At 43.1% G+C, this 23,577-nt stretch overlaps 1 protein-coding gene across 2 annotated transcripts; it reads right to left on the reverse strand.

The window, feature by feature from the left end:
• Nucleotides 1–1,666: 1,666 nt before the first annotated feature.
• Nucleotides 1,667–18,230, reverse strand: LOC135503981 (nascent polypeptide-associated complex subunit alpha-like). Of its 2 annotated transcripts, XM_064922194.1 has the most exons (9): nt 18,168–18,230; nt 17,178–17,246; nt 15,310–15,780; nt 6,477–6,556; nt 3,179–3,256; nt 2,759–2,905; nt 2,311–2,442; nt 2,052–2,174; nt 1,667–1,868 (listed from the first exon to the last, which is right to left on the reverse strand). In XM_064922194.1, the coding sequence occupies exons 2-9, from the start codon at nt 17,242–17,244 to the stop codon at nt 1,854–1,856; spliced, it is 1,113 nt and encodes a 370-aa protein (XP_064778266.1). In that variant the 5' UTR covers nt 17,245–17,246; nt 18,168–18,230; the 3' UTR covers nt 1,667–1,853. The 2 variants fall into 2 exon arrangements, with proteins under 2 accessions (XP_064778266.1, XP_064778267.1); XM_064922195.1 differs by lacking the exon at nt 15,310–15,780.
• Between the last annotated feature and the right edge of the window lie 5,347 nt (nt 18,231–23,577).

Genomic DNA, 23,577 nt, shown 5'->3' on the forward strand with positions numbered 1-23,577 from the left:
TTGAATCTTATGCTCATACAAATATTTACACATGTTAAATTTGCTGAAAATAAACATAGTTGACAGTGAGAGGACGTTTCTTTTTTTGCTGAGTTTGTATGCAAATAAATATGAATTGATAGTTCACCGCTCGGTTCTTTTATTCTGTAATAGGGTTTATTGTAAACATGTGTTCCGGCTCATCAAATGGAAGTTGAATGATACACCGTAGTGTAAGCTACAATGAAATGCCTACTCGCATCTAAAGCTCTCCTCGTGCAATGATAAACTATATGTATTTACATTAGGCTGCAGCCTAGAAATAGATATATACCACGTAGTCGTAGTACTATTAGGCTATACTGCAAATTATTGTTTGATCCTGAAATGGCCGAAAGGCAGCGCTATCCTTCAGCACCACAAGCTGGTTCAGCTTTAAACATCATTGCACGACACTGGCGCTATCCTTCAGCACCACAAGCTGGTTCAGCTTTGAACATCATGGCACGACACTGGCGCTATCCTTCAGCACCACAAACTGGTTCAGCTTTTAACATCATTGCACGACACTGGCGCTATCCTTCAGCACCACAAGCTGGTTCAGCTTTTAACATCATTGCATGACACCAGCGTTGTCCTTTCAGCACCACGAAGGGGGCTCCAATTGCTTAAAACACTTGAATATCTGTATGATAGTCCCACATCACTTCTTACTACAAATAGAAAATTCTCCCAATTGTGCTTGTTTAGTAAAGTTACAACCAAGCTGAATCAATGTCATGCAAGATCACATAAGTAATCATTTTCATTTTGACATAAAACACAACCGCATAGCACAGTAGGCCTAGAACTTTACTATTACACCAAAAACACCTAATTTGTGAGATTTTAAGATGGTTAGTTGAAGCAGAATTGTAGCTTCTTCTCATGCACCAGGGCTGGATATACATTTTAATTGAAACAAAATACAAGGCTGCTGTAATTCACTCACAGAACAGTAATTAAAGGACATTAAATTCATATTCCCATGAAACTCCAGAGCTGCGCAGCTGTCTAAGGCACCGCATCTCAGTTCTAGAGGCATCACTACAGACCCTGGCTTGATTCCGGGCTGTATCACAACTGGCCAATGATTGTGAGTCGCATAGAGAAGCGCACAATTGTCCCAGCGTTGTCTTGTGTTAGGGGAGGGGTTTGGCCAGGGTAGGCAGTCATTTTAAATAAGAATTTGTTCTTAACTGACTTACCTAGTTACATTTTTTTTAAATGATTAGATCAGTCACATGATTGGCATGCAGAGACAGTTTGGACATTTCACTGGTATAACAAATAATGATCATTCAAGATTGACAGTTATGATGGCCTATTTTGGTAATTAAGTATGTCCAACTTTGTGATTGAAGGTATTAAAAAATAAATAACATTGAGAAAATACATGTGGGTATAGAGGCAGACGGAGGATCCATTTTATATTCAAGGATGAGGCATTCAATTGGAGGATGCATTATGCATATTTATAACGATATAGAATTATATTGTCTAGAATGATGTATTCCACAGGCTACATGTGTTGATACAAACTGAGAAAATGATAACGTCAATTACATTTTTATTTTGTGTTTCCTTGCCTATAATGGTACTACACCCACCGTTGCTTATTAGTGAAGCACAATCTTACAAACATAAATAATGTGAGGAAAACATTTTATTTACCAACAAATGGGAAAACATAAACACACAGTAACCAGAAGAAGAAATATTCCATCCCCTTTAATCCACAACTTTTATTTTTTATCCTTGGAATTAATTGAATTGACCACATCTACTCGTGTTTAATGATGAACTGGACCCGGGTCCTCATGGTTCTTGGGCATCTACATGGTCAGCTCCTGCAAAAAAAGAAAAAGTGGTTTGTATTTTAGGAGGTGTCAACATTGAATAGAATCTACAACTTTATTGTACAGATGGAAATGTGCCTGTCATTACCTCAGAACATAGCAAGCAACGGTGAAATGTCAATTACACCTGATATCACATTCACAACACATGTGACTACCATTAAATATGCTTACCATGATGGCATTAACAATGTCGTTGTTGTTGTTCTTGAGCGCTCGTATAGCCTTCACTCGAGATACGTTGGCTTGTGACATCACCAGCTCAATGTCCTTCACCTCCACGCCAGTCTCATCAACCTGCAAAGCATGATGGAACACAGAAGTGAATTGGGAGAAATAGCCAAATCCATATACTTGTGTGTATGTATATAAGTAGCTAGGTGAGACAATCACACATCAGTCATTGTAAATAAATGCTTTCCTTGACCCTCACCTCTTCCTCTTCACTCTCCTCCTGTACTGTGGGTGTCTGCGTGTTCTCCTGGATGCTAGACATTCTGTCTTCTCCCTGGACCTTGAACTTCTCTGCTGCTGCCAGTTGAGCTTGTTGGGACAGGTCCTCAATCTGGAACAAACAGAAATTCACTTTCAGAAAACAGAGCTGGAATAATATTTCAAGCATATCTTGGTGTAATTCATATAGAACTTAACATACTTGTGAAATAAATGGCTTACAACAGCTTTAAAAAGGCATTTATAAACTATTAGAAAGTATAGCAGGTCCCATCTGAAAATGAAAAGCTGCACTGTCAGAGCCAACCAAGATGAAATTGATGAATGATTCTTCTAGCGTTTCTGGTTAGCACTTAAAATAGCATCATGTGCCTTGGATTCCCCAAAGACAATACACATGTCTGATATAAAAAGGCGTAGATTCCAACCTTAGCCTCTCCGAAAACTATGTATGTGTCGGAGGCGGAGCTCTTGTAGACGTCTGGCTTGGGGATGACAAACAGGATGTTCTTGGACTTCCTGATGGTAACCCTGGTTACGCCCATCACCTGACGGAGGCCCAGCTTGGACATGGCCTGGTGTTGACAGAGAAGATTACTACATTTTTGTCCACAGAAAACTATAGTAGCTAATCAACATATTGGTCTGTAGGAAACACTGTCCAAAGGAAACTGAACTGAAAGTCGTTACAACTTAAAAAAATACATGTTTTTACACTGGGTAAAAAAATAATATCCCATAGACTTAAGAAATAATGACCTAATAACTTTGTTTGGGGAATGATGCTTTCATTATGATGCTACTTCAAAACAATGTACTCTAGGAACATGTGAATGAACATAACTGACCTTTCTGGCTTTCTTTTCACTTCTACTTTGTTTGGCTTTGCTGACTGGCTCCTCGTCAATCTCAGCTGCCGCAGCAAGCTGAGGAGAGAACAACAGGTTTGTAAAAATCACTTATTCTGTAAGTTGGACACATTTATCAGCAGGTTGTCATTTATCGTCATGACTCATATACTAGAGGCACCTCTGCAGAGGGGTCACTAGCTGGCACAACCACAAAGTCATAAAATCTGATTTTAAACCTAACCTTAACCACACTAAACCCTAATGCCTAACCCTAAATTAAGACCAAAAAGCAAAAAACATTACTTTTACGGAGGGCCAATTTTGACTTTGAAGCTGGCTTATCTAGCGGAAATTGCTCAGTTCAAATCAAATGTTATTTGTCACATACACAACAGGTGGTGTAGACCTTACAGTGAAATGCTTACTTACAAGCCCTTAACCAACAATACAGTTAAGCAAATACAAAATATTTTACAAAAATACGAGATAAAAATAACAAATAATTAAAGAGCAGCAGTAACATAACAATAGCGAGGCTGTTTACAGGGGGTACCGGTACAGAGTCGATGTGCGGGGGCACCGGTGTCAAGGTCATATGTACATGTAGGTAGAGTTATTAAAGTGACGATGCATACATAACAGAGAGAAGCAGCAATGTTCTGGGGGGGGGGGGCAATGCAAATAGTCTGGGAAGCCATTTGATTAGCTGTTCAGGAGTCTTATGTCTTGGGGATAGAAGCAATAAAGGAGCCTCTTGGACCTAGACTTGGCACTTCAGTACCGATTGCCATTTGGTAGCATAGAGAACAGTCTATGACAAGGGTGGCTGGAGTCAAATACATTTTTGATGCCTTCCTCTGACACAGCCTGGTATAGAGGTCCTGGATGGCAGGAAGCTTGGCCCAGGTGATGTACCGGGCCGTACACACTGCCCTCTGTAGTGCCTTGGGGTCGGAGGCCAAGCAGTTGCCATAACAGGCAGTGATGCAACCCATCAGGATGTTCGATGGTGCAGCTATAAAACCTTTTGAGGATCTGAGTACCCATCTTTTCAGATCTTTTCAGTGCCAGCGTCGGTGTGTGGTGGTATGTAGACAGCTATGAAAAATACAGATAAACTCTAGGTAGATAGTGTGGTCCACAGCTCATCCTGAGATACTCTACCTCAGGCGAGCAAAAACTCAAGACTTCCTTATATATCGCGCACCAGCTGTTGTTCACATACAGTTGAAGTCGGAAGTTAACATACACTTAAGTTGGAGTCATGTTTGTCAACCACTTCACAAATTTCTTCACAAAACTATAGTTTTGGCAAGTCGGTTAGAACATCTACTTTGTGCATGACAAGTCATTTTTCCAACAATTGTTTGCAGACAGATTATTTGACTTATAGATCACTGTTTCACAATTCCAGTGGGTCAGAAGTTCACATACACCAAGTTGACTGTGCCTTTAAAAAGCTTGGAAAATTGTAGACCTCTACAAGTCTGGTTCATCCTTGGGAGCAATTTCCAAACACCTGAAGGTACTACGTTCATCTGTACAAACAATAGTATGCAAATATATACACCATGGGACCACACAGCCTGGGGCGGCAGGGTCGCCTAGTGGTTAGAGCATTGGACTAGTAACCGAAAGGTTGCACGATCGAATCCCCGAGCTGACAAGGTACAATCTGTCGTTCTGCCCCTGAACAAGGCAGTTAACCCACCGTTCCTAGGCCATAATTGAAAATAACTTGTTCTTAACTGACTTGCCAAGTTAAATGAAGGTTCAAAAAATATAAAAAAAAAATTCCACTCAGGAAGAAGACGCGTTCTGTCTCCTAGAGGTGAACGTACTTTGGTGCGAAAAGTGCAATACGAGAACAGCAGCAAAGGACCTTGTGAAAATGCTGGAGGAAATAGGTACAAAAGTATCTATATCCACAGTAAAACAAGTCCCATATCGACATAACCTGAAAGGCCGCTCAGCAAGGAAGCCATTGTCCCAAAACCTCCATAAAAAGAGCCAGGCTACGGTTTGCAACTGCACATGGGGGCAAAGATCATACTTTTTGGAGAAATGTCCTCTGGTCTGATGAAACAAAAATAGAACTGTTTGGCCATAATGACCATTGTTATGTTTGGAGGAAAAAGGGGGAAGCTTGCAAGCCGAAGAACACCATCCCAACCGTGAAGCACGGGGGTGGCAGCATCATGTTGTGGGGGTGCTTTGCTGCAGGAGGGAACTTGTGCACTTCACAAAATAGATGGCAGGACAATTTTGAAAATTGAAGCAACATCTCAAGACATCAGTCAGGAAGTTAAAGCTTGGTTGCAAATGGGTCTTCCAAATGGACAATGACCCCAAGCATACTTCTAAAGTTGTGGCAAAATGGCTTAAGGACAAAGTCAAGGTATTGGAGTGGCCATCACAAAGCCCTGTCCTCAACCTTATAGAAAAAGCATGTGAGCAAGGAGGCCAACAATCCTGACATGGTTACACCAGCTCTGTCAGGATGAATGGGCCTATGTTCACCCAACTTATTGTGGGAAGCTACCTGAAACGTTTGACCCAAGTGAAACAATTTAAAGGCAATGCTACCAAATACTAATTGAGTATGTGTAAACTTCTGACCCACTGGGAATGTGATGAAAGAAATAAAAGCTGAAATAATTCTCTACTATTATTCTGACATTTCACAGTCGTAAAATAATGTAGTGATCCTAACTGACATAAAACAGGTAATTTTTACTATGATTAAATGTCAGGAATTGTGAAAAACTGAGTTTAAATGTATTCTGCTAAGGTGTATGTAAACTTCCGCCCCCGCCCCATGTCTTACCAAAGGCTGCTGTTCGGTCCTGCCGAGAGTGTGTATAACCCGCCGGCTGTATGTTCTTAATGTCGTCGTTCAGCCACGACTCGGTGAAACATAAGATATTACAGTTTTTAATGTCCCGTGGGTAGGATATACGTGCTTTCAGCTCATCCCATTTACTTTCCAGCGATTGAACATCGGCTAGCAGGACAGAAGGCAAGGGCAGTTGTCGCTATAGTTCTGCCTCCAAGGCAAGATTCATGACAAACCTTCCATTTATCAACTGTACAACTAATAATCAGATGAGATGGGGGCCAAATTGTCAAAAGTTAACAGGAGAATGGTGGTTGCGTTAAGTATATTATGGTCAAAATCAAGTTAACAAAAAGTGGATAAACAATATATTTATTTACAAGAGGGATTCCACCCTCGACTTGACCCCCCCGGGTGTAGGGGAGCAGCACCCTCTGGTGGCCAATGGCCATACTGTACCTGTGCCTGTTGTGTCTGTGTTGAGTCCTGCTCCTCCAAGTCTGGTACGGAGTCATCACTGTCAGAATCTGTGCCAGACCCTAGACACCACCAGATACATTCCATTAGAACATGGAACACGTCACAACATATCACAGAATCAGTTCTTTAGTATAACATAAACAAAACTATTTACGTAAGCAGAAAAGGATAAGGGAACGTAATTATGTGGTAATATATGGAGTCAACTTGGTTACAAACATCAAAATACATTCATACACTTCCCTGGGACAGTTGCAGGAGATTAGTTCGGGAAAAGCTGCACAAATACAGGTCTCACTGATATGAAAATGAGGTTGTGAGAGAAACAGAAATAAAATACATTACGCTTGGTTCATAGAACCACGGTTAAGTTAGTAATCGCCGATAGCCACTAGACATGGTTTTAATAAACAGAGAGTTTTCTGCTTTCTTCAGAAAAATATGGCTCTGTTTTGAACGGTTTAAGCTACAAAATACTATGACCCCATCAATGAAAGAAGACTGTCAGGAACCCCACACGTCTTGTGTTTCCTTCTACAATGCCCAAAGGTGGCAGGACACAGAACAGAGTGGACAAGACCAGGCACTTATTCACCACTGGGGGGGGGGGGGGCAATCAATGACATTATTTCTACACCAATCATTAAAAAAAAGTTCCTACTTCCTTTGATGCATTCCACTTCAAACCAAACTTCCTTCAAATTGAAATACTGTCAATAATTCTAAATCAGACTAATTTGTAATAAAAACGGTCATAGCCACAATAAAATTAAGAAAATGGGGTTGCTGGACCAACAAAAAGTTTGAGGTTGGACCCTGGGTGTAGGAGAACACCACCCCCCGGTGGCCCCTGGGTGTAGAGAAACAAGTCAAATACACATTTTGCCATTGGTCAGGTTTTGGTCAGCACTAAATGGTTGCTACTACAGAAGCCAAGCAAGGGGTGGATTTTCTAGAGTGAGGATGAACCAAACAGACTGTAGGTATAAAAGGTAGTTAAGACAACCATTCACATAAGCATAATGACATCCCACTACGACAGACAGTGTGGTCTGAGGAAAAATGTTTTTTTAAATATAAAAAAATAATTCAGCATAAGAGACACAAAGTCAGAATTGTCTATATTTTACCTGATGTAAAAAATTAAAAATTAAAAATCTTGTTAGTACAATGTCAGTGACTGAACAAAGTCTTACATTTTACCCCAATGTATTCAATGAAGAAACTTTACCTTTAGAAATGACCGGACCCTAAATGATGCATACTAATATTCTTAGTGTAATTTTAAAATTGCCATGCGAAGCAGGCCAATGTGGATTCATCATACCCTTCTTGTTGTTGACCACTGGCTTTACCACAATGGGCTCTGGATCTGGTGGGGGAAATCAGTAGGGCTGGGCGATATGGCCAAAATAATATATCACGGTATTTATAAAAAATGTAAATTGACAGTATTTTTAGTTTTTGAATAATAAAAGTTGTACATGTGCTTTGAGTAGTGAGTGACCCTAGGGTGCTTTATGAGTAGTGAGTGATCCCAGGGTGCTTTATGAGTAGTGAGTGATCCCATGGTGCTTGATGAGTAGTGAGTGATCCCATGGTGCTTGATGAGTAGTGAGTGATCCCATGGTGCTTGATGAGTAGTGAGTGATCCCATGGTGCTTGATGAGTAGTGAGTGATCCCATGGTGCTTGATGAGTAGTGAGTGATCCCATGGTGCTTGATGAGTAGTGAGTGATCCCATGGTGCTTGATGAGTAGTGAGTGATCCCATGGTGCTTGATGAGCAGTGAGTGATCCCATGGTGCTTTATGAGCAGTGATCCCATGGTGCTTTATGAGCAGTGAGTGATCCTAAAAAGTGGCAACACATACATTAAGTGATTTCGATGAGTCTTTCTCCATTATGATTATTTTATACTGTTCAATTCAACTTCAACCAAAACAAATTTTAGCACTTAAAAGTTTTGCATTTCCCGCACTCAATTGCAGCAGTGGAAAAAGTACCCAATTGTCATACTTGAGTAAATGATAATTACTCAAGTGAAAGTCACCCAGTAAAATACTACTTGAGTTAGTCTAAAAAGTATGGTTTAAAATATACTTAAGTATCAAAAGTAAAATTGATCAAATGTAATTAATTTCAAATTCCTTTTTAAGCAAACCATTTTCTTGTTTATTTATTTATGGATAGCCAGGGGCACACTCCAACACAATTTACAAACAAAGCATGTGTTTAGTGAGTCCTCCAGATCAGAGGCAATAGATGACCAGGGATGCTCTCTTGACAAGTGCGTAAATGGACTATTTTGCTGTCCTGCTATGCATTCAAAATGTAACGAGTACTTTTAGGTATCAGGGAAAATGTATGGAGTAAAAGGTACAGTTTCTTTAGGAATGTAGTGAAGTAAAAGTTGTCAAAAAAAATAAATTAAATAAAGATACCAAAATCAACTTTAAAGTATTTCTACTGAAGTTATTCACACCTCTGTTCAATTGAGAATTTCCACACTACCACGTAGGCAGGAACTAAAGAGTTGATAAGTGTTTCCTAGGGGACCCTATAAGCTCTGGCTACATTGCATGTTCTCTCTTAGCTACTTCCTGTAGCTAACATATTCTTGATTTAGAAGATAATGTTGCACAAACATGCTGAATCAGGTCTACACCATCACTGGTATTAATCAGGCTGTATTAGCTAGCTATGTTTGCTCTTACTCAGTACATTTATTAGCTAGCTAGCTATTAGTCCCCAATGCTCTAGGCGACCAGTTCTGATAGCCTTTAGCCGCACCCTCATACTACTCCTTCTCTGTTCCGCGGGTGATGTGGAGGTAAACCCAGGCCCTGCATGTCCCCAGGCACCCTCATTTGTTGACTTCTGTGATCGAAAAAGCCTTGGTTTCATGAATGTCAACATCAGAAGCCTCCTCCAAGTTTGTTTTACTCACTGCTTTAGCACACTCTGCTAACCCTGATGTCCTTGCCGTGTCTGAGTCCTGGCACAGGAAGGCCACCAAAAATTCTGAGATTTCCATACCCAACTATAACATCTTCCGTCAAGATAGAACTGCCAAAGGGGGAGGAGTTGCAGTCTACTGCAGAGATAGCCTGCAAAGTAATGTCATACTTTCCAGGTCCATACCCAAACAGTTCGAACTACTAATTTTGAAAATTACTCTCTCCAGAAATAAGTCTCTCACTGTTGCCGCCTGCTACCGACCCCCCTCAGCTCCCAGCTGTGCCCTGGACACCATTTGTGAATTGACTCCCCCCCCATCTAGCTTCAGAGTTTGTTCTTTTAGGTGACCTAAACTGGGATATGCTTAACACCCCGGCAATCCTACAATCTAAGCTAGATGCCCTCAATCTCACACAAATCATCAAGGAACCCACCAGGTACATCCCTAACTCTGTAAACAAGGGCACCCTCATAGACGTCATCCTGACCAACTGGCCCTCCAGATACACCTCCGCTGTCTTCAACCAGGATCTCAGCGACCACTGCCTCATTGCCTGTATCCGCTACGGAGCCGCAGTCAAACGACCACCCCTCATCACTGTCAAACGCTCCCTAAAACACTTCTGTGAGCAGGCCTTCCTAATCGACCTGGCCCGGGTATCCTGGAAGGACATTGACCTCATCCCGTCAGTTGAGGATGCCTGGTCATTCTTTAAAAGTAACTTCCTCACCATTTTAGATAAGCATGCTCCGTTCAAAAAATGCAGAACCAAGAACAGATACAGCCCTTGGTTCACTCCAGACCTGACTGCCCTCGACCAGCACAAAAACATCCTGTGGCGGACTGCAATAGTATCGAATAGTCCCCGCGATATGCAACTGTTCAGGGAAGTCGGGAACCAAAACACGCAGTCAGTCAGGAAAGCTAAGGCCAGCTTCTTCAGGCAGAAGTTTGCATCCTGTAGCTCCAACTCCAAAAAGTTCTGGGACACTGAAGTTCATGGAGAACAAGAGCACCTCCTCCCAGCTGCCCACTGCACTGAGGCTAGGTAACACGGTCACCACCGATAAATCCATGATTATCGAAAACTTCAACAAGCATTTCTCAACGGCTGGCCATGCCTTCCGCCTGGCTACTCCAACCTCAGCCAACAGCTCCGCCCCCACCGCAGCATCTCGCCCAAGCCCTTCCAGGTTCTCCTTTACCCAAATCCGGATAGCAGATGTTCTGAAAGAGCTGCAAAACCTGGATCCATACAAATCAGCTGGGCTTGACAATCTGGACCCTCTATTCCTGAAACTATCTGCCGCCATTGTCGCAACCCCTATTACCAGCCTGTTCAACCTCTCTTTCATATCGTCTGAGATCCCCAAGGATTGGAAAGCTGCCGCAGTCATCCCCCTCTTCAAAGGGGGAGACACCCTGGACCCAAACTGTTACAGACCTATATCTATCCTGCCCTGCCTATCTAAGGTCTTCGAAAGCCAAGTCAACAAACAGGTCACTGACCATCTCGAATCCCACCGTACCTTCTCCGCTGTGCAATCTGGTTTCCGAGCCGGTCACGGGTGCACCTCAGCCACACTCAAGGTACTAAACGATATCATAACCGCCATCGATAAAAGACAGTACTGTGCAGCCGTCTTCATCGCCCTTGCCAAGGCTTTCGACTGTCAATCACCATATTCTTATCGGCAGACTCAGTAGCCTCGGATTTTCGGATGACTGCCTTGCCTGGTTCACCAATTACTTTGCAGACAGAGTTCAGTGTGTCAAATCGGAGGGCATGCTGTCCGGTCCTCTGGCAGTCTCTATGGGGATGCCACAGGGTTCAATTCTCGGGCCGACTCTTTTCTCTGTATATATCAATGATGTTGCTCTTGCTGCGGGCGATTCCCTGATCCACCTCTATGCAGACAACACCATTCTATATACTTCCGGCCCGTCCTTGGACACTGTGCTATCTAATCTCCAAACGAGCTTCAATGCCATACAACACTCCCTCCGTGGCCTCCAACTGCTCTTAAACGCTAGTAAAACCAAATGCATGCTTTTTAACCGATCGCTGCCTGCACCCGCATGCCTGACGAGCATCACCACCCTGGATGGTTCCGACCTTGAATATGTGGACACCTATAAGTACCTAGGTGTCTGGCTAGACTGTAAACTCTCCTTCCAGACTCATATCAAACATCTCCAATCGAAAATCAAATCAAGAGTCGGCTTTCTATTCCGCAACAAAGCCTCCTTCACTCACGCCGCCAAACTTACCCTAGTAAAACTGACTATCCTACCGATCCTCGACTTCGGCGATGTCATTTACAAAATTGCCTCCAACACTCTACTCAGCAAACTGGATGCGGTTTATCACAGTGCCATCCGTTTTGTCACTAAAACACCTTATACCACCCACCACTGCGACTTGTATGCTCTAGTCGGCTGGCCTTCGCTACATATTCGTCGCCAGACCCACTGGCTCCAGGCCATCTACAAGTCCATGCTAGGTAAAGCTCCGCCTTATCTCAGTTCACTGGTCACGATGGCAACACCCATCCGTAGCACGCACTCCAGCAGGTGTATCTCACTGATCATCCCTAAAGCCAACACCTCATTTGGCCGCCTTTCGTTCTAGTACTCTGCTGCCTGTGACTGGAACGAATTGCAAAAATCCCTGAAGTTGGAGACTTTTATCCCCTCACCAACTTCAAACATGTGCTATCTGAGCAGCTAACCGATCGCTGCAGCTATACATAGTCTATTGGTAAATAGCCCACCCATTTTCACCTACCTCATCCCCATACTGTTTTTATTTATTTACTTTTCTGCTCTTTTGCACACCAATATCTCTACCTGTACATGACCATCTGATCATTTATCATTCCAGTGCTAATCTGCAAAATTGTAATTATTCGCCTACCTCCTCATGCCTTTTGCACACAATGTATATAGACTCCCCTTTTTTTGTACTGTGTTATTGACTTGTTAATTGTTTACTCCATGTGTAACTCTGTGTTGTCTGTTCACACTGCTAAGCTTTATCTTGGCCAGGTTGCAGTTGCAAATGAGAAGTTGTTCTCAACTAGCCTACCTGGTTAAATAAAGGTGAAATAAAAAAAAAATAAAATAAAATAACAATTAGCGTCTCACAAGATTCAGGGCAAGTTGCTAAGAAAATGACTTGCTGATGTAAGAAACAAACTAATAGTGTCATTATAGAACTTGTGGATTTATTTTAAGAAGCAAATAGAAAACAGCATTGTTGCATGTGCTGCCCTGACCATGCAGACTAAAGAGTCCCGTGGTTGAGGAACATCAAATGCGCCCGTTGAGTGACAGGGGTGTGGCTAGGTCTATGTGGAAAGTGGCACAGAGAGAAAGAGCGGAGAGAGATGACTAAACTATAAAAATTGACGTTACACATAGCGTATCACATTAAACAAACAAAAGCATTCAAATACCGGTATAGAAGGTAAGTATATCATAAAATACAGTATACCGCCCAGCCCCAGGGTTCAGTGATAAAGATGGATGTGACGGGAGGGGGAGAATCCACTGGTGTGGGTCGACGGGGGAATACGGGTGAGCCGCCACCGGGTTCGTCTAGTGGAATCAGAGGGCTGACATGGACAGGGGACAGCCTGGGAAAAGACGCTTGAGGTGCTGGTGGTTTAGGAGGGACAAATACCTCCATACCAGCGGGGGCAGTAAGGAGTTTCCTTATCAAATGGAGAAAACTGGTGTAGAGTGGTGGGAATATTTTCAACAGCAGGAGGCTCAGTAGCAGAAGCTTGGAGAGAGGCAACAGAGGCAGCAGCAGGCATATCAACCTGCTTCTCAGCTGGCAGATCAACCTGCTTCTCAGCTGGCAGATCAACCTGCTTCTCAGCTGGCAGATCAACCTGCTTCTCAGCTGGCAGATCAACCTGCTTCTCAGCTGGCATATCAACCTGCTTCTCAGCTGGCATATCAACCTGCTTCTCAGCTGGCAGATCAACCTGCTTCTCAGCTGGCATATCAACCTGCTTCTCAGCTGGCATATCAACCTGCTTCTCAGCTGGCATATCAACCTGCTTCTCAGCTGGTTCTCCAGCAGCCACGTCTACGGACACCTCTTCAGCTCTGTCATCAACTGCTGCAGACTCACAGGGCAGTTCCTTCTTCACAACAGAAGCCTCAGCAGATACAGCTGTAGCCTTATGCAGCTGGTGCTTCGCTTGACCTTCCGTAGCTCTCAGAGGGGGCAAAGCAGTGGAGAATGACATAGGTGCAATAGCAGCGTGTTCGCAAAACACTTTAAAAAGAGAAAGGGCAGGCTTTACCAGGCGACGTAGCCAATGGAACGGCCGTCACTTCTGACAATGAGACCTGAACTGGAAAGGCAGTAGGTTGTGGAATTCTCTGGATGGACAACATCAGCCTTGGAGGCTACTACAGCTATGGCAGGAGGTGCTGGGGAAAAGAGGACAGCGTCTTCAGTTAGGAGGGTGGCGGCAGTGACATCCACTTGCTGAACGTACGAGGCAGAGGATAGGAATAGCAGGGGGTTTGTGACTGTGTGAAGCTGCACCAGTGGTGTCTGGGGGGCCTCTCAGACATGGTGGGAGGCAATGGTCTGGCATTAACTGGGGCAGTGGGGTTAGAGTTGGCTGGTAGTAGAGCTTCAGGTAACAGCGCAATATTGTTAGATTCAGTAGGCAGTGTCAGTCAGAGGGACAGGTTTAGAAGAACATTAGACCTAGTAAACCTCTCAGTATTCCCTGGCACCCCGGATTTTATTACCGTGGGTTGTGGGGTGGCCTGGTCCTTACCACCAAAATGAGAACTGACGGGGGGCGAAGCCAAGGGCGAAGAGGGGGTAGTGGAGGAGCAGTGAAGAGGGGGTAGTGGAGGAGCAGTGAAGAGGGGTGAGAGACTTAGGAGCAGAGGTAGGGTTGGTTGGAGATGGGCACTTGGTGTCGAGAAGAGGAGGCGTGGTCCCACTTAAAGTCTTGTCAGTTTAGGGGGCTAGGGGGTCTGGTAGAAGAGCACAGGGTAAAGGAATAGAGCACCTTGGAAGCAGAGTAAAGGGAAGACAGGATGTCAGTTGGATTTGGACGACAGTGACAATGTCATAAGAGAATGTTGAATGTTTGCCCTAGTAGACTAACAGGGATCCATAATCAATACAAATGTCAAGGACAAAAATCCGACTAGTCAGTGCAAAAACATTGTCACACTATACAGCGATTGACAACATCATAAGAGAATGTTCAATCTCAAGAACTACAATATTGACATTTAGTAGATGTAGAGTCAGCGCTAGTAAGGGGGGGGTAAGTGTGAGTGTTAGTTCACAAAAGGCTTTTGGGGTAGGAGTGGCAAAGGGAGTGGTTTCTGTGGCAACACATATTAGATGCACTTAACTCACATACAACAGTAAAAAAATAAAAGCACAGGCAAAAAACATGGAGGTACATACAGATTGTTGTGCACTGCAACGCAAACTACTTAGCAAACTACTAACAAGGACAACCAGCTTCTAAAAGGTGTTATACATTTCCTAAAAGACAGACCCACAGCAGCCACAGTACAGTAGTCAAAACTACCCTGTGCCAGACCTGCAAAAACCTGACTGATGGTTCAGGTGATTTACAAAGGGGGACGGTGTCATTCAATACATTTAGAAATTGTGTAGTTGGTGATCATTGAAAGTCCCAAGTTTAGACCAAAAAAGGTGACCTTTCAGTAAGAACATTGCTGATTCCTTAGTGCTAAAGGGGAAACACCACTAGAACATTTTAACCAACCAAATGGGCAAAAGAAAAGCACCGAGAGGGACAGTTTTCATTAAGTTGTAATAAATATAACCCACCTGAATGAATAGCAAATGACCTGGAATGACCATTAACACCATTGGACTGGACCTTCACCTTGGGTTCCTCGCTCTGACTGGCCTTTTCGTTTTGTTGGACTGCAACGCTCACAACCTTAGGGGCTTCAACCACTTCAGGTGGTGTCAGATATTCTGAAGCAGTTTCTTGCTCTTCCGTGGTGGCTTCAGGAACTGGCACCACTTGCCTAGCTTGTTCTTCAACAGCAGCCTTTAGCACATCTTCCTCAGCGGTCCCTCGGTCTTCCTCTGGCACAGCAGTAGGTTGGTCTTGGGTTGTTGGTTCTTCTTTAACAGGGCTTACAATCTCTTCTTCATTCAGCTTGTCCTTAACCTTCTCAGTGTAATCTTGAACTGCTTCGGCAGCTACAGTGGGATTTGGATCAGCCATTTCCTTGGTAACCTTAAGTAGTGAAACTGGTTTGTCGATACAACTCCCATCGAATCTCAACACTGGGAATCCAGGAAAAGAGTAGGAGTAGAAAGGGGAAGTAGAAAGAGTAGGGGGGAGTCACAGCGACATTAAAAGCTGCAACCCTTGTTGGGAAACATTTTTTTTTTATGTAAAGCGCGATACTGTTCCAAACGATGGAGTGAGAGTCTCTCTCCTTAAAAATAACCATATGCGAATAAAAACTGGGGCTGAATTTAGTCCAAATTCATCTTAACAAGAAATTGGAGAAACTAATACTCCTAAAACATGTACTAATGGAACCACAATACATGTACTGTTTCTACACACAGAAGAAGGGTCAAATGTAGACCGCCAAGTTGTGCATGATGAGCCCAATGTGAGTCTAATCGGTGACCGTATAAACCATGAGTGTTTGTGACAGAAATAATGAATATTTGTATTCCCCTACCAGTCTTATCATGCAGTGCCCCGCATTCAAGTGAAACACCTTGGGATCCATCACCTTTCAGTACACAGACTGAAGAAACAAGCACTAAATATAGGGTCACTTAGGCTTATCGTTCAAAAGATGTGATAACTACTCATCATAAGGGAAGAAAGTGAAGGAGGAAATTAAACGAACATGCTGTACCTTGTGTAATATTTCAGCTAGATCAGCCAGAAAATGTACGGAAAGTAAGATTGATGAAAGATGTAGCTGAATGTAGAGCAGTTGAGGAACATTTGAGTTGAGCATTTTCATTTAGCATGAACAGGTCCAGTAGATTGGTGATTCACAAGCCATTTTACAATAAATATTACAGATTATATTTAACATTAGGCCTACACTATTGTGAATGGATAATGACCACTGGTAATCCAAGCACATAGTCCATTGAAAATAAAAAATAATCCAGTAATTTAGCAAATATTTCTTCCCGGTAAATTTAATAGCTCAGATTCTGAAAACAGTCATTCGTGAGGACATCACTATGCTTTCTCATTGCCTTTTTGAATAGGTATTCGCCAGACATTTTGCAGTCTGTTTTTTGGAGACAGATTATGTTCCATGCAAGACACCACAAGAAAAAGTATCATGGCGTATTAGTTTGTCCATTACACCCGAGTCCCAAGACAAAACTCATACAGTGCAGGTGAGTACAGTAGAAAGAAACCTCATGAAGTATAGGTGAGTATAGTAATGTTTAAGAGTCCAGGAAACCAAAACAAACCCTGTTGGATTCTATGTTAGAGGTTACATGAGATTACACACACAAGGTTTGGTCCAGTATGATCAGAGTAAAGAAATGCCATATTGAGAAAAGAGAAACCGATTGTTTAGTAATTTTGCTGTTGAGTTCCTGGACCCCATATGTGGAAAAACATATCATGCCAGGTCAAGACACAGCCTCGAGGACTGCACGGACACATTGAGAAATATAAATACGATACTAACCGGTCTCTGCCTGTGACTGTTGCAGCTCCATTGCTGGGACTGTCTCTGTGGTGGTTTCACCTGGCATGTCTGTCAACAAAAAACAAGAATCAACAGAAAAGTCAATTCTGTAGTCTTATGAGCACCAGTAGGAATTCTACTACTTGTAAAATGTGTGGTCGACCACCACCAACCCTTCTCGTCAAGACAAAAACCTAGCATCCACACTAAATTATTGGTCAATTTAAACAAACAAAAGCAATTTAGAGGTTATTAGCTAGTCTTGCAAAGACAGCTATATGGAAAGCCAGGCAGGTAACGTTAGTCATTCAATAGCAAAACCTCTGGTCAGAGTAAAGGGTGTAATAATATCTAAATGTGACTGAAATGGGTAACAGGTTTGGCTAAGATGTGTTTGGATGGGCCAAGACATGACAAGCTGTGAAATATGAAACTACTAAACGGTGTAACTTGAGCTACAGTACAAGTAACTGTGTCATACATGAACACGATATGACACTGCAGTACAGTAACTTGAGGTCTTCCAAATGAAAATTGTTAGAACTGCCTGGAATATAACCTAGACTTTCATGATGCAATACAAGATATGGGGCAAACTACTGCAAGATTTAGCTAGCTAGCTATCCAACTGGCTGGCTTGTTAACAAGTTGACTTGTTTGTTTGCTAGTTAGCTATCTCACTTTATTCACACAGTCTTGTTGCACATTTAAGTAGATGGCCATCTCACACCCTATGGAATGTTTAATAGTGTATTATGTACAAATCTTATTTGGAACCTAGCTAAAAGAAACATAGCTAGCTCACGTTGGTTTCGAGACAAGTCTGGCGCTGTTAGTTAGCTTGCTAGCGAAATCATTCGAGATGATAACCATAAAATGTGAATTCCTCAGTAATACCAAACTTCAGAATAGCTATTTACGATAACTAACACATATAATGGCACACAATTCTAAGTTAGATGTGGACAGATTGTCACGAGAAATACTTACTGTGATAGGAGTGTAGATCTAAGATGGGTGTAAAAAAGAACTACAAGTACCAGAACGCCTGGCTGCAACAAATAACTGACTCAACTTCCGGATTTATGCAAACAACCCTCTTGGAATTAGAATACAGCGTCAAACTACGGGTGGGTATAGTTTGTGGAACATTCCAATAGGAATCTGTTCCAAAAACTTTGTAAATAACAAGGTTGTCAACAAATAATGCATATAAAGTTGTATAGCGGCAGAATAAGATACCAGGTAGGGAGTGGGCTATTTCATTAAGTTTTTCACTGACCACTTTATTCTGGAAAATGTCTGTCCTCACTATGGTAGACTATGGACAAACATTAAGAACAAGCTACGTGGTGAGTTGATGCCTATTCGTCAGCTAGTTAAATTGATCATGCTACTTTGTATACTTTGTTGGTTGGCAACCTTGTACTTTAAGTTTTTGGAACAGTTTCCTGTTCGAATGTTCCACAAATTATACCCACCCACAAACGACTACCCTAATATCGGTTTAACCCAGAACTAAAGTATTGTGTAATTGGTCAGTAGCATTTATGTTTACATAGTTTTCAGCAGGAGAGGTGGCTTATAATAATGGCTGAAACCATGTTTGATGTAGTTTATATCATTCTACAGATTCCTCTCCAGCGATTACCACAAGCCCATCCTTACCAATTAAGGTGCCACCAACCTCCTGTGGTAGTTTTTCCACAAGAGATTAACCTAAAACTAACTTCAAGTTTTTGTAATAACGTTTGTCTGGTCAGATTCATTACAAGGTGGGCCCTTGAAAGAAAACCAAAAGGGCTTGAGCCCATGCTGCACCAGGTGGTGGAACCTTTGGGCCCCATGGCTGGCTACCACCTTGCCTAAATCCAACTGTGATACCAATTCTTGGTATACATGTCTGAAACAAAGCATTGCAAAAACTTAAAGTCCCCGACAAGCCAAAATATTGAATAAAATTACATTTGAACTTACTCTTAACAGTTTTCTGAGCGTTTGATCCTTTAGCTAGTTGAAATTTGAGAATAAATAGACACAGTTAAGTATTATTGACCCTACTTTTTTAGAGCATTGGGACTGCCGTTGAAATTTCTATCACCTGACATTAGGCAAAACCATATAAACGCCTGCAAGACTGGTTAGTATGCATGTATTGCATGCATATACTTCCATATTGTGCATGTGCCTTAGGTCATGAGCTAAAACAGATGAAAACAGGCTAAAACAGACATTCCTCCATCGAGAAGTCCCTCTAAGGCCCTTTTGCTAGCCCCGGCCTGCTAGCTGTCTGAATCGCCGAGTCTCCAGCCAGCCCAACCACTCACTGGACCCATATGATCACCCGGCTATGCATGCATCTCCCTAATATCAATATGCCTTGTCCATTACTATCCTGGTTAGTGATTATTGTCTTATTTCACTGTAGAGCCTCTAGCCCTGCTCAATATGCCTTAACCAACCATTTAGTTTCACCTCCCACATATGCGGTGACATCACCTGGTTTAAACGTCTCTAGAGACTATCTCTCCCATCATTACTCAATGCTTAGGTTTACCTCCAATGTACTTACATCCTACTCCTCCCTAAGTTTGTTTTATTCACTGCTTTTAGCACACTCCGCCAACCCAGATGTCCTCGCCGTGTCTGAATCCTGTTTTAGGAAGAACACCAAAACCCCCTGAAATTTCCATCCCTAACTATAACATTTTCCGACAAGATAGAACTGCCAAAGGGGGCGGTGTTGCAATCTACTGCAGAGATAGCCTGCTGAGTTCGGTCTTAATTTCCAGGTCTGTACCCAAACAATTTGAGCTTCTACTTTTAAAAATCCACCTTTCCAGAAACAAGTCTCTCACCATTGCCGCTTGCTATAGACCACCCTCTGCCCCAAGCTGTGCCCTGGACACCATATGTGAATTGATTGCCCCCATCTATCTTCAGAGCTCGTGCTGCTAGGTGACCTAAACTGAAACATGCTTAACACCCCGGCCATCCTACAATCTAAGCTTGATGCCCTCAATCTCACACAAATTATCAATGAACCCACCAGGTACAACCCCAAATCGATAAACAAGGGCACCCTCATAGATATCATCCTAACCAACTTTCCCTCCAAATACACCTCTGCTGTTTTCAACCAAGATCGCAGCGATCACTGCCTCATTGCCTGCATCCTTAATGGGTCAGCGGTCAAACGACCTCCACTCATCACTGTAAAACGCTCCCTGAAACACTTCAGCGAGCAGGCATTTCTAATCGACCTGGCCGGGGTATCCTGGAAGGATATTGACCACATCCCGTCAGTAGAGGATTCCTGGTTATTATTTAAAAGTGCCTTCCTCACCATCTTAAATAAGCATGCCCCATTCAAAAAATGTAGAACCAGGAACAGATGTTGCCCTTGGTTCTCTCCAGAACTGACTGCCCTTGACCAGCACAAAAACATCCAGTGGCATTCTGCATTTGCATCGAAGAACCCCCGTGATATGCAACACTTCAGGGAAGTTAGGAACCAATTTACACAGGCAGTTAGGAAAGCTAAGGCTAGCTTTTTCAAGCAGAAATTTGCATCCTGTAGCATAAACTCAAAGTTCTGGGACATTGTAAAGTCCATGGAGAACAAGAGCACCTACTCCCAGCTGCCCACTGCTCTGAGGCTAGGAAACACTGTCACCACTGATAAATCCACTATAATTGAGAATTTGAAGAAGCATTTTTCTACAGTTGGCCATGCTTTCCACCTGGCTACCCCTCCCCCAATCAACAGCCCTCCACCCACCACAGCAACCTGCCAAAGCCTCCCCCATTTCTCCTTTACCCAAATCCAGATAGCTGATGTTCTGAAAGAGCTGCAAAATCTGGACCCCTACAAATCAGCCGGGCTAGACAATCTGGACCAATGGACTGTTGTCCGGACCTCTGACAGTCTCTATGGGTGCGCCACAGGGTTTAATTCTCGGGCCGACTCTCTTTTCTGTATACATCAATGATGTTGCTCTTGCTGCTGGTGATTCTCTGATCCACCTCTACTCAGACGACACCATTCTGCATTCCTCTGGCTCTTCTTTGGACACTGTGTTAACTAACCTCCAGATGAACTTTGATGCCATTACAACTCTCCTTCCGTGGCCTCCAACTGCTCTTAAATGCAAGTAAAACTAAATCCATGCTCTTCAACCGATCTCTGCCAGCACCTGCCTACCCATCCAGCATCACTACTCTGGACGGTAATGACTTAGAATATGTGGACAACTACAAATACCTAGGTGTCTGGTTAGACTGTAAACTTTCCTTACAGACTCACATAAAGCATCTCCAATCCAAAATTAAATCTAGAATCGACTTCCTATTTCACAACGAAGCATCCTTCACTCATGCTGCCAAACACCCTTGTAAAACTGACCATCCAACCGATCCTCGGCGATGTCATTTACAAAATAGCCTCCAGCACTCTACTCAACAAATTGGATGCAGTCTATCACAGTGCCATCTGTTTTGTCACCAAAGCTCCATATACTACCCACCACTGTGACCTGTACGCTCTCGTTGGCTGGCCCTCGCTTCATACTCGTCGCCAAACCCACTGACTCCAGGTTATCTACATGTCTCTGCTAGGTAAAGCCCCACCTTATCTCAGCTCACTGGTCACCATAGCAGCACCCACTCGTAGCACGCGCTCCAGCAGGTACAGTGAGGGAAAAAAGTATTTGATCCCCTGCTGATTTTGTACGTTTGTCCACTAACAAAGAAATTATCAGTGGTTTATTTGAGCAGTGAGAGACAGAATAACAACAACAAAATCCAGAAAAACGCATGTCAAAAATGTTATACATTATTTGCATTTTAATGAGGGAAATAAGTATTTGACCCCCCTCAATCAGAAATATTTCTGGCTCCCAGGTGTCTTTTATACAGGTAACGAGCTGGGATTAGGAGCACACTCTTAAAGGGAGCTACACGGGAGGATCTTGTCAATGATCTCAAGTCAGCTGGGACCATAGTCACCAAGAAAACAATTGGTAACACACTACGCCATGAAGGACTGAAATCCTGCAGCACCCGCAAGGTCCCCCTGCTCAAGAAAGCACATATACATGCCCGTCTGAAGTTTGCCGATGAACATCTGAATGATTCAGAGGACAACTGGGTGAAAGTGTTGTGGTCAGATGAGACCAAAATGGAGCTCTTTGGGATCAACTCAACTTGCAGTGTTTGGAGGAGGAGGAATGCTGCCTATGACACCAAGAACACCATCCCCACCGTCAAACATAGAGGTGGAAACATTATGCTTTGGGTATGTTTTTCTGCTAAGGGGCCAGGACAACTTCACCGCATCAAAGGGACGATGGACGGGGCCATGTACCGTCAAATCTTGGGTGAGATCCTCCTTCCTTCAGCCAGGGCATTGAAAATGGGTCGTGGATGGGTATTCCAGTATGACAATGACCCAAAACACACGGCCAAGGAAACAAAGGAGTGGCTCAAGAAGAAGCACATTAAGGTCCTGGAGTGGCCTAGCCAGTCTCTAGACCTTAATCCCATAGAAAATCTGTGGAGGAAGCTGAAGGTTCGAGTTGCCAAACGTCAGCCTCGAAACCTTAATGACTTGGAGAGGATCTGCAAAGAGGAGTGGGACAAAATCCCTCCTGAGATGTGTTCCAACCTGGTGGCCAACGACAAGAAACGTCTGACCTCTGTGTTTGCCAAAAAGGGTTTTGCCACCAAGTACTAAGTAATTTTTTGCAGAGGGGTCAAATACGTATTTCTCTAATTAAAATGCAAATCAATTTCTAACATTTTTACATTTGTTTTTCTGGATTTTATGTTGTTGTTATACTGTCTCTCACTGTTCAAATAAACCTACCATTAAAATTATCGACTGATCATTTCTTTGTCAATGGGCTAACGTACAAAAATCAGCAGGGGATCAAATACTTTCCCCCCTCACTGTATATCTCACTATGCTGCAGTAGTTTATGTGTCGGGGGGCAAGGGTCAGTTTGTTATATCTGGAGTACTTCTCCTGTCTTATCCTGTGTCCTGTGTGAATTTAAGTATGCTCTCTCTAATTCTCTCTTTCTTTCTCTAGGAGGACCTGAGCCCTAGGACAATGCCTCAGGACTACCTGGCATGATGACTCCTTGCTGTCCCCAGTCCACCTGGCTGTACTGCTGCTCCAGTTTCAACTGTTCTGCCTGCGGCTATGGAACCCTGACCTGTTCACCGGATGTGCAACCTGTCCAGACCTGCTGTTTTCAACTCTCTAGAGACAGCAGGGGCGGTAGAGATACTCTTAATGATTGGCTATGAAAAGCCAACTGACATTTACTCCTGAGGTGCTGATTGCTCCACCCTCGACAACTACTGTGATTATTATTATTTGACCATGCTGGTCATT

This window comes from Oncorhynchus masou, chromosome 18 (assembly GCF_036934945.1).
Source record: "Oncorhynchus masou masou isolate Uvic2021 chromosome 18, UVic_Omas_1.1, whole genome shotgun sequence".
Lineage (NCBI taxonomy): Eukaryota > Metazoa > Chordata > Actinopteri > Salmoniformes > Salmonidae > Oncorhynchus > Oncorhynchus masou.